Here is a 16,627-nt window from a genome sequence, read left to right on the forward strand (position 1 = left end):
CTTAAGACACTTTGATATTGTACCAAATTCTCGATCGCACGACATAAAACTATGACCTCGTACGGGAAAGTACTGTGTCACTTTCTTGAATTTTCCAGAATCGGTTAGAAAAAGGCAAAGTCTAGATAAGGTCTGATTTTTGTTTTGGCCACTGCAATTATCACAAAAAAGCCTCAATTCTGTATAATTTCCTTCTGTTACCGTATTCAAATACTTATAGGGGACATTGGGGTAATGCGCCACCCTAAGACATTTTAATTTTTTATAATTTTAACTCGAGTTGAAACTACGATCTCATTACTGGAAAAGCTAACATACATTTATAGGTACGCCAATCAATATACAACGCTACTGAAAAGTTTTATAAGTTTAGAATAAAGGTAAAACCCAGTTTATGCAAAGTGGCGGAATTGCCCCATATAGTGGGGTAATTTCGCCATGGCCATCGGGTAATTCCGTCAGACTTGAAAAATAATTGAGGATATGTGTAAAATAACAAACATTAACATTTTATTTTAAACTAAAGTTTATTATGTGTACAACACATGTCCTAAATGTTTTAACTATCTTATAGACTATTTTATGAAAAATAATACAGTCTATTTGAGTCACAAGCGTGATAAACAAATGAAAACTTTAAGGTTATGAGTTAAAGAGCAAAAGTGTAAAATAAAACAACATGGAAAATCTAAATAATCTAAGAGCAAAAATCACAAACCTAATTTTCTGCACTGTCTTTGCCACTGCATTCGGAATGAGCCCATTTAGAACACAGGACACATCCTGTACCATAGTTCATTGCTTCCAAACTCCCCACAAACGAGGCACATCTCTGTGCTGTCTCCTAACCAGTCAAAGGCATCGTCATCTTCATTATCATCACATAGGTCTTTCACGTCAAAATCTTCAGATGACGACTCGTCGAAATCAAGTTCCCTTTTGCTACTTTTATTTAATTTAGGCCTACCTTTAATATCAAAAGTTTTGCCTCTTTTAACGAGTTTATTTTCACATTCTTTGATTTTTTCTTATTTTTGTTGTTTTTACAGACTGTATTATTTTTCTTGGTCAAGTTATTTTCCTGTTTCAGATCTTTTTTTTTCTTTTGCTATTTCAAGAACTATTTTCATTGGCGTGGCTGTCAAAATTATTGAATGTTGCTTCTTATTCTTCATAACCTTCTTATTTTCTTTCTTTGGCTCTGGGATTGGGGACGAAGCTACTTTTGAGGGCCCTGAACGAGGGTTTTCATATAGGTCAAAAGAGGAAGTATTTACTGTCTTGGAGCTTTTAGCATCATCATTAGAGGGGTATTATCATTCCTGATATTCATTTCTAGCGATTCATGGTTTCATTAGCAGCGGCATTAAAAGTGTCACTAGGTTTTTCAGTTAGGCAACTTGCAGTAGAAGTAGGAGTCTCAACAGATCCCTCTTCTCTATCCTCGATGACCTAGTGATAAGACCTTTATTTACGATCCAATTAGGTTATCGTTAAGTGGTGATATATTAATTTAACCAAGGAATTGCGTACCACAGCTTTATATGAGTCTTTTAAACTAATGTCACACAAAGGCAATAAAATATGATTTAAATGCTCTTTATTATGAATTAAGATTTCAGGGCTCCGAGAAATTATGGCTATCTTTAAAATAAAAGAAAAAAACTACTCAATAATCTCTGCGAGACATTACGACGGTTTTATAATGACTTTGTACGATAAATTTTAAAAATAGATGAAAACAAATGAAAGATTTAAATCCGGTTATATGACTCATAAATTAATCGGAATAATGCTGGCTAGAGGAGAAATAATTAACCCGTGAGGAGTCCCGTATATTCCACTTAAGTAGTAGGTCACCTGTATAGCTGCCATCTAACATTGCGTTTTTTATTGCTATTTGCTCTCTATTGCTTTTAAATCTTAACGTGCACTTATAATGCAATTTGTACCTGTTTCCTGATAAGTTAATTTGTATTTTACAAGTGTCAGGCAATTTAAAAAAATTAATAACAAAAATAATTACTAACTACTGGATTTTTTTAATTTTATTAATTTATCCCCATTTACTTACACATGCAGAAGGTTGAAATAATTTTTTTCAGTTACTAAGGAAATGTTTTTTATTACTTAAGACATTCTAAATTAAATTGATAATGTAAAAATAATGCATGTGAAGTGGAAACTAATACAAGAAACAAAAACTTAGATCTAGTTCCCTTCTGCTGCACAGTTGTGGCACCAATAGCTTGTTTTGGCAGTGTGCTCCTTGCATACGGATCTCTCACAAGCTGAGCATTTGTATGGAGTAAACCTGTTTTTCCTGACAGGGCAGTAGTGACACCTTGGTTTTCGTCCCTCGACAACTGAAAAAAAATACAAACAGATATATATACATATATATATATATATATTTTTATATGTAGGATCGGATCAAAGAATTTATTGTGTTCACAATCAAGAAGTATTAGAGTTTTTTGTAAGACCAAGGTGTTTTTATCGGTAAAATATTAAATGTATACAGTTTTAGTTACTGGTAAAAAAGATCAATCCCTACCTGGTGGGGGGTTTGGCTCAGGAAGTTCTACACCGGCGACAGCCCTGATGCTGGTCCTCAACGGGAGTGATAGGGTCTGAATAGAAGCTCTATGTAGAATATGCGGCTTTACTAGGTCCCTCGCAAGGCTCGTTATGAAAGTCCTCCTCTGCATGGTGTCTTTTGTATTCAGGTTGTAGATAATCTGACCATTTATAGTTGCCAGATTCAGGAGTCCACAAAAAATCGTCAAAGGCCACCTGTTACTAATACGTTTTACAGAGTAGTCCTTTTTCTTTCTGTCTACAACATCGATCCCACCTTTGGTCATGTTATAAAAAGTAATGACCTCTGGTTTGTTAGCCTCAGAATCGGGATCAATAGAGTCATCATCATGAAATGTCGACAACATCAAAACATTTTTCCCTTTTTTCGGGACATAAGAGACTAATGTGGCTCTATTCGGGTCCACAGCCAAAAGCAAACATGCTGCTGCCTACTGGTCTACCGTTGACATCTTTAAATGAATCTGGGATCTCTCGCTTATTTTTTTTATAGTCCCTACTATAGTGGTTCTATGATGCATGAACAACTCATTGGCAAGGGGAACAGAGGTATAGTAATTATCCATCGTAATGTTCCTTCCTGTTCTGTCGATAGGTTCCATTAGTCTCAAAACCACGCTACTTGCTGAGTTGTCATACGCATAAGGGCCCGGGGGCTGTTTGCCCGGATAAATTTCCATGTTCAACACATAGAATGTTCGAGCGTCCGACATTGCATAAATTTTTATACCATACTTGTCTGGTTTATTGCTCAGGTATTGTCTGAACTTACATCTTCTCCGAAATGCCTCCAGCATCTCATCAATAGTAACGTACTCTCCTGGAGTGTAGTGTTCCTTACACAAACTGACAAAAGTTTCGAATACATCCCTAAATGCAGCCAAGTTGTCAATTTTTTTACGTTCCTCCCTGGTTCTATTGTCATCAAATCTGATTGCTCTTACAAGCTGATGGAATCTTTTTTGAGACATGACTGCTTTGAAAAAGTCAGGGGCAGTTCCATCATTGACCCACATTTCACTAGTGTTTAGGTGGTTTCCTTTTTTTACTCCTAACATATAAAGAACCCCAAAAAATGATAGCAATTCATCAACATTAGTATTAGGACAATCTTGTTTGTCACGAGCATAGTTTGAGGAGATATCATCCAACTCGTCATTGGTAAAGTTGACAATGTTCTGAATCATTTGATCTGGGAAGAAATGTTTCCATGAATCAAAGATAGTTCTACTGTTCTTAGCAGCGCCTTTTACACCTGGCAATTTTTTTATAATATTCTGTTGAGAAGTTTTCGTTCTTCTAGCATCAGATTTATGAATGTACCATTTTGTGAAATTATCCTTACCTACATACACTGGACCGGGATGTTGTCTCCTACTCTGCACTTGAGATAGGTCCAGGCTCCCTTACTGGCTGAGCTACAGGTTCGTGCACCGCTATGTCCATAGCAGACGTTGATGGAGCATCCAGATTTGTAAAGGTTACATTTGCATCCTCTAGATCCCCGTCACTTTCACCAGACTGTTCAGTGTTCGAATCGTGGAGTGAATGCTCTGAAGGAGCATCTTATTCACTATCACTACCAAGATTAGGAAAAGTCTCTTCATCCTCTTCAATCCAACTAAGAATAAGATGATCTTGAATCTTAGACATCTTGAAGTTTTCCAATGCTAAACTGCATAACACCACACTAAGTGACACTTGAAATTAATTCTACGCTAAAATGTTTCACTTAGACACTCAAATAACAATAAAAGACTAAAAACTTTGTTCATAAGAAACGCGAACTAAGCATACAAAACGCTAACGCGATCAGTCCCGTGTATAGATGTCGCCTAACTAATGCGCCAACGTGAATGGTCCCGTGTCGAGATGGCAACTAACAGAGTATGCGGCGCGCGCTTCCACCCCTCCCCCTCCACTGCCTACGCATGAATCATATCACAACCACAGTGAAAACACGTGTTATATAGCCTATGAGGCACTTGCTAAGATTCAGGAGGCTAAATTAGAAAATAAAAAAAATTTCTTCAGAGCTACTATTTTGTTAGATGGCATCTAACAAGGGGACCCCTCACGGGTTAAGAATAGAAACTTTGCCAATATTTAATTCTTAAAATGCCTGCTACCATTACTGTAACGAGGGTAGTTCAGTACCATAATTAATTGTTAAACCTATTTTCCGGTAATGGTGAGGAACCACGTGGTGATCCCAACACCAAACCAAATTATATTCCACCCAAAGGCCCGGATTGGTCATTATGCTGGGACACTCCTCTAGCCAGCTTTGATTTAGAATTCCTGATTAATATTACCTTGTAATTAAAACCCCCTAAAAATTAAAACATACATTGACCCTCGATGCCTGAACCATGCTGCCCGCATTTCCCGATCCCCACAACCCCACGATCCCCCGTCTAACCTGCCTAGCCCGCCATAATTTATTGGAACCTAAACTTTAACTAAAATATATTTATCGAGACCTTATTAAATTTACGTCTAACTCACGGATACCCGTCCAGTCTCCAACGTCCGTCAGCGTACCCGTCGTCCTCCACCACAAAAATGCGTACTCGACCAAACCCGTTCACCGATAATCGGCCTGATTGTGCCCGTTCTGATCCTCGGTCAAAGGTCGCCCGATTAGCTCCTGCACACTGACCGACCCGATCACCGTGGCGGTTACATGCCACAGACCCATATTCATAACTAGTGCAATATACCGCTTCATTTCAGCTTAAAAAATATCTACCCATTTTTTGATCTTGCTGTGTTGGGTTATTGTACCAGAATTTCTTTTTTTACTTAAGTTAGCATTGGCATAATCATTAGTTTCCTTTACGAAGAAGTTTCAAATTATATCAGTAAAAAATAAAAATAAATACTGGGGAGGTAGACTATTTCTGGGTGGTAAATTTTTTGGTCCAGTTTGCCTAGGTACAAAATCTGAATCTATATCAATAGGTGGTTCAGTTGGATAGGTGCGTAGCCAATTTCCATTTGGTGGATTAGGCATATTACCTGCAGGTGATTGTGGTGGAGTAGGCCTATGCCTGGGAAGTGTCACATTTGAAGTAGTAGAGGCTGGATTTTCATTGTCAGAATCACTGTAATTGAATGGGTCCCTCGAACAACGTTGTGACTGACAAAAGTGAAATTTTTCAGGCAGTGAAAAAAACTTTCTGGTCGGGATATTTTCTGTGGAGATGAAGTTATTTTGATGTAAAACTATTCATTGTACAAAATAACAGCTATATAACAAATATCAACTTTAAATGTATTGCGTAACTTGAGTTGTAAGTGTATTTACATCCAAATTTTATGGAACAACGTTGTAACTAACGTCAGTTACACCGTTGTTCTTCGGACAAGTCACAGTTTAAAATATGGGCTTTGAAAAGATGACACTAGAGTTCAGTTAAACAGTAGTTTATTGTTATGTAATACTTAAGTAAGACGCAATTGATTTGTATTTATAAAAAAGGACTTTACAATAGTCATTGTTCATTTTACTAAAATATTCAATCATGTAACATTTTAAATTTTATTCATGTAAACTTTTGCACTATATTGCTCATTCCACTGCAATATTCTCGTAAAGTGGAACATACTCTTGAGGTATGTACCTGCACATATCCAGTAAGTCTTTTTTCTTAGCAGCTTTGATTGGTAAGGTGCCTTCATATAACCGTGGGAATTGTTTAACTACAACGGGAGGATGTCTACGCACCTCCTTCCTTGAAGGCTTCTTCTTCTGTGAATGCTCGTCTATGATGTAGTTACATCACCTCGTTCTCTGATTATTTTGGATAATACATGACCATACCACGGCTGTAAGACATTGTGAGCCGTCCTGCCGCGCAAAGTAGTTGGGTCGTCTGCAGTAATTTGATACCAAACATGGTTTATTATATTGAACTTATTTGTCACCAAGCTATTCAACACCAAAGTCCTCAGTGTTCATAAGACAAACAGTAAAAGGGTGATTTGAATTTGCATGAGCTATTATTTCAACCCACTGGAAGGAGACATAAACGTGCTTGCCTTTTTTCCCTTTTCTATCAAAGCGAAATCTCGATCGCATGGGAGGAAGCTATGACTTGTAGTCATGAATTTTTGTTCAACGGTAGTAAAGAAATGGTCACCAGGTGCTGCATTACACGGATCAATCTCCAGTTATTGTTTTGGCCGATGCAGCGGTCTGACCAAAGCTTCAGTGTACGGGTTTGGCCTGGTTTGAGCTTTTGAAAGTTGAGTTCAATATACTTTAAGATACATGATACTATTTCCGCTGATCTCTGTTTGTCTACAGTTTCATTCCATAAAAACATACAAGCTTCATTCTTGCCCATGTTGTGTACTGCTAAATTGTAGCATGAGAGCTGTTGTTGATAAAATACATTGTTCTGTGTGAGATTAGGGCAAAACAAAATAAATGTCACGGTATAAGTGAAGTTTTACATTGTTCTCTGGATGCTGAATGCGAAAAAGTTCCCACATTTTTGTAACATTCAATGACGGATCCAAACATTTTGATTGGCTGTCTCTCCGTGAAAAGTGATTTTCCATATATGGAAATGAGAGAATATGCTGTTTTATAAGCTCTTTGGTCTCTTCAGAAACATGTCCAAGTTTACCATGGGACCCACGGCAATCAGATAAGGGCTTATTGAATTTGATTTTGTCTACAAGCATCTGGATATGACGAGGAGTGATTTGAAAAATGTGGCACATTGTTTTTTGACAAATCGAGACGTCAGAACCAGAGGGTTCTATCTGCATTTTAACAAATTTTACAGTAGAGCGTTTTAAAGTTTAAGACCTTCTGCAGGGCAACTTTATATTGTACTGAAAGAAATTCTAGGTTATAAATAATCAACAGTTTGTTAGTGTTTACAAAAACCCCAGTTTATTGAAATATTAGTAAAATACAATTTTTTAGGCATTTTTAAACAAAACAAAACGTGCAGATGGAACCTTTTGTCCCTGAGTACAAATCAATATTTAAAGTCCAAAAGGTCCTTAATTCAAAACTGTATTTAAATAGTCTACATCAACTGTAGGCATCCATTTCATCATAGATTTTATGTCTTTAATCTTGTCTGAAGGTAATTTCTTCCTGTCTCGCACTACGTTTGCTCCCCAGAGAATTCTCGGCAGAGTAGTTGTTGCTCGTCCTGTAGATCTGTTCGACTTATTTTTTTTCACCAAGTTAATGCAGTTCCAAGGTTCCAAAGGATCATGGCTGGTTTTAAACTTTACTGATAGTAAATTAGATTGGCAAAATTGAAGTTGGCACACTTTAGTATAAGGGCAATCTTGATACGCAAGGTTCTTGCTTTGTGCTTGGAAGTCGAAGAAGTCATTTGTCAACATTTGGATTACTGAATAAGGTGACTTTTTATTAGATGCGATGATTACTCTTAAAAGAGAAACAGGGGACCAAACCTCAGTTACTTTGAGTGCCTTTTCAATGTTGGAATGCACATTATCTACTTCCTGTATGCATGAATGGCCTGGAGTAGAATATTTCATTGTTACTCGTTCAATGTGTTTATTTTTTGCCATAAATAAAGAAATGGCATATGAAATGACAGAGTTTCTGTTTTGGGGAACACAACTGTCACTCCACAAAATATAATCTTTAACATCTGGAAACGCTGAACTTATTTTTTCCATTATTTTTACCACTGCACTGGCAATATCATTCCCAGAACGACCACAAAGCGCTTCATGCCAAAATGCGCAATAGCCTTTTTTGTCTTTTGAGCAATGTGCAGTTAAGTTGTATACGTTCAACTTTCTTTTGTAAAAAAAACAGCTTACGTTAGCCCTAGGTAGCGCTATAACATTTTGTAAGTCAAAACATACAACGACTTCATTACTCTCTCGGTCTTTTTTTCTTTCATTTCTCATAAATGTTTTATTGAACATATGATCATCATATTTGGCAGCAAGCTCTTCTGTCATTCGATTTTCTTTTAGGGACATAGAGTATTCTTCGCACAAGTCACATCTGTCGGACTTGGGTAGCAAAAAATCCAAATTATATTCATTATTGAAAATAGATCTATACATTGATATGGATAGAGGTTTCACCTTAAGTTCCTTGCAATGTTCAAGGTACATGTCAAACATTCTACTGATATTTAAGTCAGGGCTAAGATATTCTTTTGCTGTTTTTGCCCTGCAGTAATGGGACTCGACTTTTGCAAAAGATTCAATATGTTTCCTAAGAATATCTTTATCAGCTTTTTGCGTCCTGTCTTTAGTTTTTTTTTCCTCTTTCGTCCGATTTCGGTACTTCACTTGATTTGTCCTTATTATTGTGAACATTGTAAATGGTCTTCTGACTCACTAAAATAGTTTGGAGAAAAAACTGTTTACAAACTCTAATCTTTTCGTTGTTTATATGTAAAAAATATGAAAAGGAATTCTTTTTCTGGGGATTATTTTTCACCTTTGTTCTTACTGACATTTTGCACTCTGTATTTCTTAGTATGAAATGATATTTTTCATTTTGGTCTATTTTATAATAGCTCAGCATAACAGCTTCACGCTCATCTTTGCTTACTTTATTACTACATTTAAATTTACATTTGCAGTCTAAGTGTTGAAGGTTCTTTTGAGGAACAATCTTACCACATGAGCTGGTGTATGATCTACCCGTTTGTCGCCTCTCCTTCCTAACATTTTTCTTCCAATTCTTCGGATTCCGCTGTCTTTTTCTAGTTTTTTTCTTTTCCTTCATCGGCGTTAGTTCATCAGAAGTGGAGTCTTTTTCTGATTCTGTTTCACTGTAAGGAACTAGAGATCGATTTATTTTTCCACTTTGGTTCACTGTTGGGCTAACATCACAAACAGAACTATAGCTTCCTTCATTTTCCAGAGCTGGATCGGTATTGTTCGTTTGGGCTTCACTGGAAGTTTTATCCGTGTCGTCTGCATCAAACAACCTGAAAATAAACAAACGATGTTAGAACATAAAGCCAAAAGTCAACGATAAAGCTTTTTTAAAAGGCCAAAGCATAAAAACATCATGTTTTACATAATAAGTTTACAGTAGTTTTTAGTTATTCTCTGCAAGATGGAGACATACTAGGCCTACGCCATGGTTAAAACTTCAAGTTAAGTAACATGAATATTTTATGATGACTAACTTTTGTTTATAACCGTCAAATCATTGTTAAAATATAACAGTTAACCCACTAACTGGCAGTTGAAATGCGCCCGAATGTCATAGATTTTTAAAGCGATTTTGCAAGGGTTGACTATAAAATCCGTCAAAAATAGTCAATTACTGCAAAGCTACCTATATTTGAAATTAAAATGACCACAGATATAATCTAAACAAATCTAAAATAAACAAATATATATATTCATACCTTTTACAAAGTCTTCGTCGTTTTGGGTTTGGTGAAAGAATACAATCCTCTTCGCTGTTACTGTCGTCAGGTGAAGGTATATATTCATCATCACTATTGATGTTTTCTATTGACAAACTATCATTTAAACTGTCATCAATCCATTTATTTATGATATCACCATCCATTTTAATATGTTTACAAACACACAATGAAATTACTTTTAACACATTAACACGACAACATAACCTTACCAGCAGTGAAACAATACTATTCCCAGCTGATGCAGATAGAACTGTCTGGTTCTCAAGTTTGCCAACTTATGCAGATGGAACTAAATTTCCCTGCTTGTAAAATATTAACTGTTCATAATTACACAAAGATTGTGTTATATATTAGTACAAAAAGGCTTAATGTACACATTAATACAATAAAATGAAAAAATCAAAAAATTGCAGATGGAAACCCTCTGGTTCTGACGTCTCGAAATGCGAATGTTACTATCTGTTCTGGGGAGATAATACTCAACAGTACAATGCCTCTTGGAAATATCTTCACTCACCGTATGGCGATTGATATCAACTATTGAGTTGGCGAGGAATGCAGTCTGGCTGTTGTAACTCAATCCATGAAAGTTCTTGAAGTGTTGTAGGATTTCCTCATGATTAAGTTGAACACATTGGAACTTGCAGCTGCATTGTCTACCCTGTAAGCAAACAAAGTGTATTAATATAGGTGACTTTTCAATTTATTATTTTGTTATAACTGTTTAACATTTAAATTTTAGTAAAAGCTCCTACGCTCATAGGCTCATATGAGCTTCCAAAGCTCATACTCCTACGTCTGATCTTTGGAAAAAACTACGTTCAGTTTGCAGCAGGCCCTCTCCACCTTCCATAATTGGTCTAGAACGTCGCGGTGATATAGTGACAGATCCTCAAACAGTTGCCAACTTGTTTTCGGCTCACTTTGAGCAAGTTTCCAAGACATCGTCGTATTGCCTCGACTTTCAACATTTTAAAGCTACTCAGGAAAGGTTGCCTTTTAATTTAAATCGAAATAACGACTCCCCTTTAAACCTTCCCTTTACCATAAACGAACTCGATTTGTCCCTTAACACATTCAGTGCGGTAAAATCGTCAGTGCAACCACCAAATAACGAAATTTTATTTATTCAAAAGAACTTACCTTATATGTGTGGAAGAGCAGTGGGAGACCCCAAAAGGCGATCCTGGCAGGATTTGTTAACAATATCGAGAATTTATGTGGCCGGTCACCGGTGATAACGAAAGAGTTCCAAATTTTACATTGTTTATTTTCGTCTAATGTGAACATAACAAATTGTCTAATGTGTCATTCACTAATGATTAGCAGAAGCTTTTCCTTATTGCCCTCAGGAAGCACAAAAAAATTCCGGTCACCGGTGACCGGTGCGCTTGGCACAATGTTCAAATGCGCACTTTTTGAAAAACACACTTCACTGTCACATGTTTACAAAAATATGTATTGGTTTAGTTTTTGTATTTTTATTTACAACTAAGGTAAAGCGAGGAGAGATTGCGCACAATTCAAAATATCTAAATAAAACGAAAATTTTTAGTTGAATATACAATTTTTTTAGTGTTATATTTACATTGTATGGTTGTCTATTCTCTGTAATTTTTCCAGAATTTATATTATGTTAATAACGAAATAATAAAAAAAATCGTAAAATGTGTTTTTGCGTAATCTCTCCTCGTAGGGTAGGTGAGTTTGCGCACATGGGTAGGAGAGATTGTTTATGGGAATAACTACTGCAATTCACACTTTAAACATATTTAATTAATGTAAACTAATGAAACCTTCAAACTTGATGTAAGAAATTGAAAAATTAAACATTTTAACTTGGGCACATTTTAAAAACATTATTACATAATAGAGCATTAAAATCATTTTTTTTGACGTTTTTCACGGCGTCCACAGTCAATGCACTTTCCTTCATAAATTGTACAGCTCTCGTGCATCCATCTTCCACAGACCATGCACTTGATCCAGTCAGATGTCGAAGTAGTCTCCTGATATAGTTCAAGACACTCTGTACACTCATCATCTTCATTATCGCTGACATGATCGGAAAGAAGTTCAATGTCTGCGTCATCTTCCTCAGATGTAGAAGATTGCTCAAACATCAACCGTTTCTTTGTTTTAAGTCCTTTTTTTTGTATCTTGCAAGATTTTGGTTGTTCTTTCCATGCAGGTTTCTTATTTTCATCTGGTCGCTTTTTCTTGTTTGATGCTAACTCTTTTTTTATCTTGATTTTTGGTTATGTTATTTGGATCTGTAACATTCATGGCACTTTGCTTCCTTTTTGATTTTGAAGGCTCCAAACTTTTAGGAATCGGTGAAAGTTTTTGTAAAACTTTTGTTGGAGTTTCTACAGATGCGGCTGAACATTGTCTTGAGGTTGATGGTTGACAGATTGGAGGGATTAAATGATTTGATTGAGATGATTGGATTGAAATAGGTGGTTCAGTGTTTTCAGATACTGGATTATTAACTGATGTCAAGGTTGGTTGGAGTGTTGTGGGATCAGGAACAATCTGGTTTACATCTTGGTCACAATGTAAAAGATATGCATAGTCTGGTATCACATCAATATTTAGAGGATGGATTCCTGTGGCACGAAACGCAGCAACTCCAAGTTGAACAGTGGCAGCACGAGGCCAAGATAAATTCAATAGATGGCCAAAATCGTCCCTTGAAATTTTGCCAGTACCACAACGAGATGTGACTAATTTGTTACAAGCATCTTTAAAATAAGTTTTCAAAGGCTTGAATACTACACGATCTAGGGGTTGTAGGTAGTGTGTAGTATGACTAGGCAGACATAAGATAATGATGTCATTATCATAAGCCTTTTGCAACATATTGGGACAGTTCATGTGTGAGGCATGGCCATCTAAAATTAGCAAATGCTTTCCAGGAGACTTTCTTGGGATGAAGTGTTCAGAAATCCATTCCATGAACAGTTCACTATTTATGTACGCACTTTCTCTTCTCATTTTTAAAACAGTTCCAGGGGGAGCATCTTTGATATATTGTGGTTTAGCGTAAACTCCCTTAAAAATACAAAAAGGTGGTAGGAACTGTCCCTCTGCATTGCAGCAGGCCATAATAGTTACAGTTTCTCCCTTTTCAGCACTTGTAACGACGTGAACGTCTTTGCTTCCTTTTTGGGCAATAACTTTTCCAGGCTCATTATTAAGCTGCACTCCTATTTCGTCGCAGTTCCAAATACAGTTGGGCTTATCTAAAAGGTTGTTTTCTTTTAAGGTGGAAGTGAGAAGATTGAAATAACTTTTTACTTCTTCCCTATTCATTCCTTCTGTTCTTGCTCTACTAATGCCTTGAGCTTTTCTCACACTTAAATTAGGATGTCGCCGCATGAATGACGAAAACCAAACTTTTCCAGCGGTTTTATGGTCTTTGTTGAAGGTGTGTTTAATACCCAATGTTTCTGCTAAATTGTAAGCTAACATTCTAACATTCTTTTGTGTAGGTGCAAACCCTACAGATTGAAGTTTTATTATGTGCAAAGCCAATTTTTTCTCGGCTTCCAATCCTAGTTGGCCATCTGGACCCAAATTCCGTTTTGCAAAATCATTCTTCTTCATTCGATGTCTTAATGTAGACTCTGGTATTTTAAACCTCTTGCTTGCTGCTCTTATTGATAATGATCCATTCTTTATTGCTGATACAGCTGATGATAGATCATCTTCTGTCCAGGATCCTTTGTTTGTTTTCCTCTTGTACACGTTAGGCATGTTAGCCTGTAAAAAATAAATAAATAATAGTCATCTTGGTAAATAATATGTTTTAATTTTTTTTTTAAGTTGTTTTATTAATGGTAATATGCAATTCATATTAATAAAATAAATAAAGATTCATAATATACATTTAATGAATTTCTAACGAATATGTAGATTCACAAATAGTTAATATTAATTATGAAATCCATGCGCAATGTCTCCTACCATTACATTAAATGGAATAAATGCGCAATCTCTCCTCAACATGAAATGCGCGTACTGTCCTAAATCGGTAGGAGAGATTGCGCAGGCTTAAACTAAGATGGCCGAAGCGAGATTTGACCAACCACTATCTGTACAGTTTGCCTATGTCATTACCTCTCTAGAAAAAATGGTAAATACCGAATAATGTATCGTAGCATCGTACTGATTAAATTTCATGCATCCTGCAGACAAAATTCAGCCACTTACCTTTGAAATGAAAGTTGTAGGTTTAATATATATCACTAATAAACAGACTTAGCGTCTTGAACTTTTGACAGAACACTCAACTAATGAAGCGGATCGAGGCACTGAGGGACGCTGCGCGCGCACCCAACTCCAACCAGCTGGAACAAAGAGGGCGCAATCTCTCCTACCGCGCAATCTCTCCTCGCTTTACCTTATGTACAACCCAACCACCATCCAGATGCGGTTGTTTTACTTACAAACCGTTATGAAATACGTCAAAACATGGGCCAATGTACAAACCCGGTTTTCCTGGGCATGTGTCACAAAAGTAATGTGTTTTTTTTGTCGGTACCATTTGCCCAGCATGTTCTACATGTTTTTCGAATTATTCTGTTGTGTTGGTTGCGAACTGCATTTTTTACTATTTTATGTGCACTTTGCGGTCTTCTTTCGGGAGGGGTCATAGCGTTTGGTCTTGGATTTGTAGTAACAAGGCCCTTTATTACTTCGAGCCTGAAGTCGTACAATGACATTTTTCCTGGTACATATTGTGAAGGTACAAAGCATCTATAAGCAGCATTTGCATGACATGTATAAAAATCTGTTGATTAGATCTATCAACTCCACTCATGTGACAGTTGTACTTAACAATAGGGAGTGGTTTTTTCTTTCTCGATGCCTTTTTTGTTAATGAAAGTTACCATTTCATTCTCAAATTCCGTAGATAGATAGGTTACAACTCGTTTATCTTTCCGCTTACCAATCATCACTCCATTACTGTACCGTGCAATGGTCTCACTCTCGCCGTCTTCACTTCTTGTGGCGTGTGCTTCCTGTCTATGCGTAAAGTTCCGGTACAATATGTCTTATTGGCCAACTGCTTAGCAGCTAAAACGTAGCTGTTTATAAAAATTATTCATAAAGACAGCGTGCCCATTACGAAGTCTTTCTTCAAGTAAAGGTGCGTCCGCACTAGGAAAACGTTCGAGATGAACATGTTCGTCGAACGTTCGCCGAACAAATATTATTCAGCGAACTAGAAAAATTTGTCCGCTGAACATTTATTGTAGTAGTCTGTCGAACAAAATTGATGTTCGCTCGGAATTCATTCAGTGAAGATGGATGCGCGTACTCGTCGGCATTTACTTGCATGTTCTGTTATATCTGCTGCATATTATATTATCAGCTATCAACGTCGGCGTCGATGGTGGCAGAGACAGTTATTGAGAAGACGATATGAATATAGCGGTCAAGACTTGAGAGCGGACTTGACAGATGGCTGCCTCTTCCCCAACTTTACTCGGATGTCGAACTTTGAAATGCTAGTAACGTTAATAGGCCCAGAAATTTCAAAACAGAATACGAATTTCCGTGAACCAATAAGTGTGAAAGATCGGTTAGCAGTTACATTGAGGTTTTTGGCGAGCGGGGACTCTTATCATTCCCTAATGTATTTGTTTAAAATATCCAAACAAAGTATATAAAATATTGTTCCGGAAGTATGTACAGCATTAGTGAGAGCATTATCTTCTTATGTTAAGGGGGGTCGGCCCCAAATTGGGTTAACACGTTCGCTACCGATATGTTAAATAAAAAACATATATATATAAACCAGCTGTCCCATATATGCGCCGTACGGTTTTTACTCCTGGACCAGCGTCCCACATATGAGCCGCTCGGGCCCGCTGATACAGACCGACGGCGCATATTTGGGACAGTGTTCTATTGTTACTAATAATATCCTGACAAATCACTGGTCTATTTTAACGGTTTAATATTTTTCGTATCGGTCTCTGGGGGTGTCTGGCGCAAATATGGGACGGTTGGTCTCTGGATAAGTCAAAGTCAATGACCTGTATTTACGGTATATATTTCACTGGTCTCAACAGTATTAGTTTGTGAAATGCTCGTCCGGCCGCGCCACTGCAGCAGAGCACGTGGTTCACTAAGTTTGAGGTTATGTTCAGTGAATGAGGTTACGTTCTGTGAGTAAGTTTACGTACTGTATAAGCTTCTATCTGATTTTTTATGAACATGGAGCCAAATAGAAAACGAAGGCGTGTGTGTACCAACAGTGAGATTGACCGTGAGTTAATTGATAGTGACAGTGACACTGAAATAAGTTCTTTATTTTCATCAGATGGTAACAGTGAGTACATTCCAACCTCTAACAGTAGTGATGATTCTAGTAGTGAAGTAGACCGCAATGAAGTTGTTACTGAAGTAGAGGCACATGAATATGTGCAGAATCAAAATAATTTTACCGATGATGTTAATGTACAGTTCGTTGCCAATGAAGTCCACAATGATCATATCAGTATTAATGGTTGTTGGACTGACACGAACAAAGTCCCACTAATTCATGATTTTGTGGGTGAAGAAAAAGTGAATATACAAACAACTGATCCAGTTGAAGTGTTTGG

The 16,627-nt window shown here is 36.9% G+C and overlaps 1 protein-coding gene across 1 annotated transcript; it reads right to left on the bottom strand.

The window, feature by feature from the left end:
• Nucleotides 1-7,350: 7,350 nt before the first annotated feature.
• Nucleotides 7,351-10,411, bottom strand: LOC124371035. The gene is made up of 2 exons (XM_046829344.1): nt 9,987-10,411; nt 7,351-9,557 (listed from the first exon to the last, which is right to left on the bottom strand). The coding sequence occupies exons 1-2, from the start codon at nt 10,151-10,153 to the stop codon at nt 8,870-8,872; spliced, it is 855 nt and encodes a 284-aa protein (XP_046685300.1). The 5' UTR covers nt 10,154-10,411; the 3' UTR covers nt 7,351-8,869.
• Nucleotides 10,412-16,627: the final 6,216 nt, after the last annotated feature.

Source organism: Homalodisca vitripennis, unplaced genomic scaffold (genome assembly GCF_021130785.1).
Source record: "Homalodisca vitripennis isolate AUS2020 unplaced genomic scaffold, UT_GWSS_2.1 ScUCBcl_843;HRSCAF=3674, whole genome shotgun sequence".
NCBI lineage: Eukaryota > Metazoa > Arthropoda > Insecta > Hemiptera > Cicadellidae > Homalodisca > Homalodisca vitripennis.

Coding starts and splice junctions, on each gene's coding strand:
- LOC124371035 (XM_046829344.1), bottom strand. CDS start 10,153: ATGGATGGTGATATCATAAATAAATGGATTGATGACAGTTTAAATGAT. Junction 9,558..9,986: donor CGACGAAGACTTTGTAAAAG/GTATGAATATAT, acceptor GTTTATTTTCAG/GTTGTTTGATGCAGACGACA.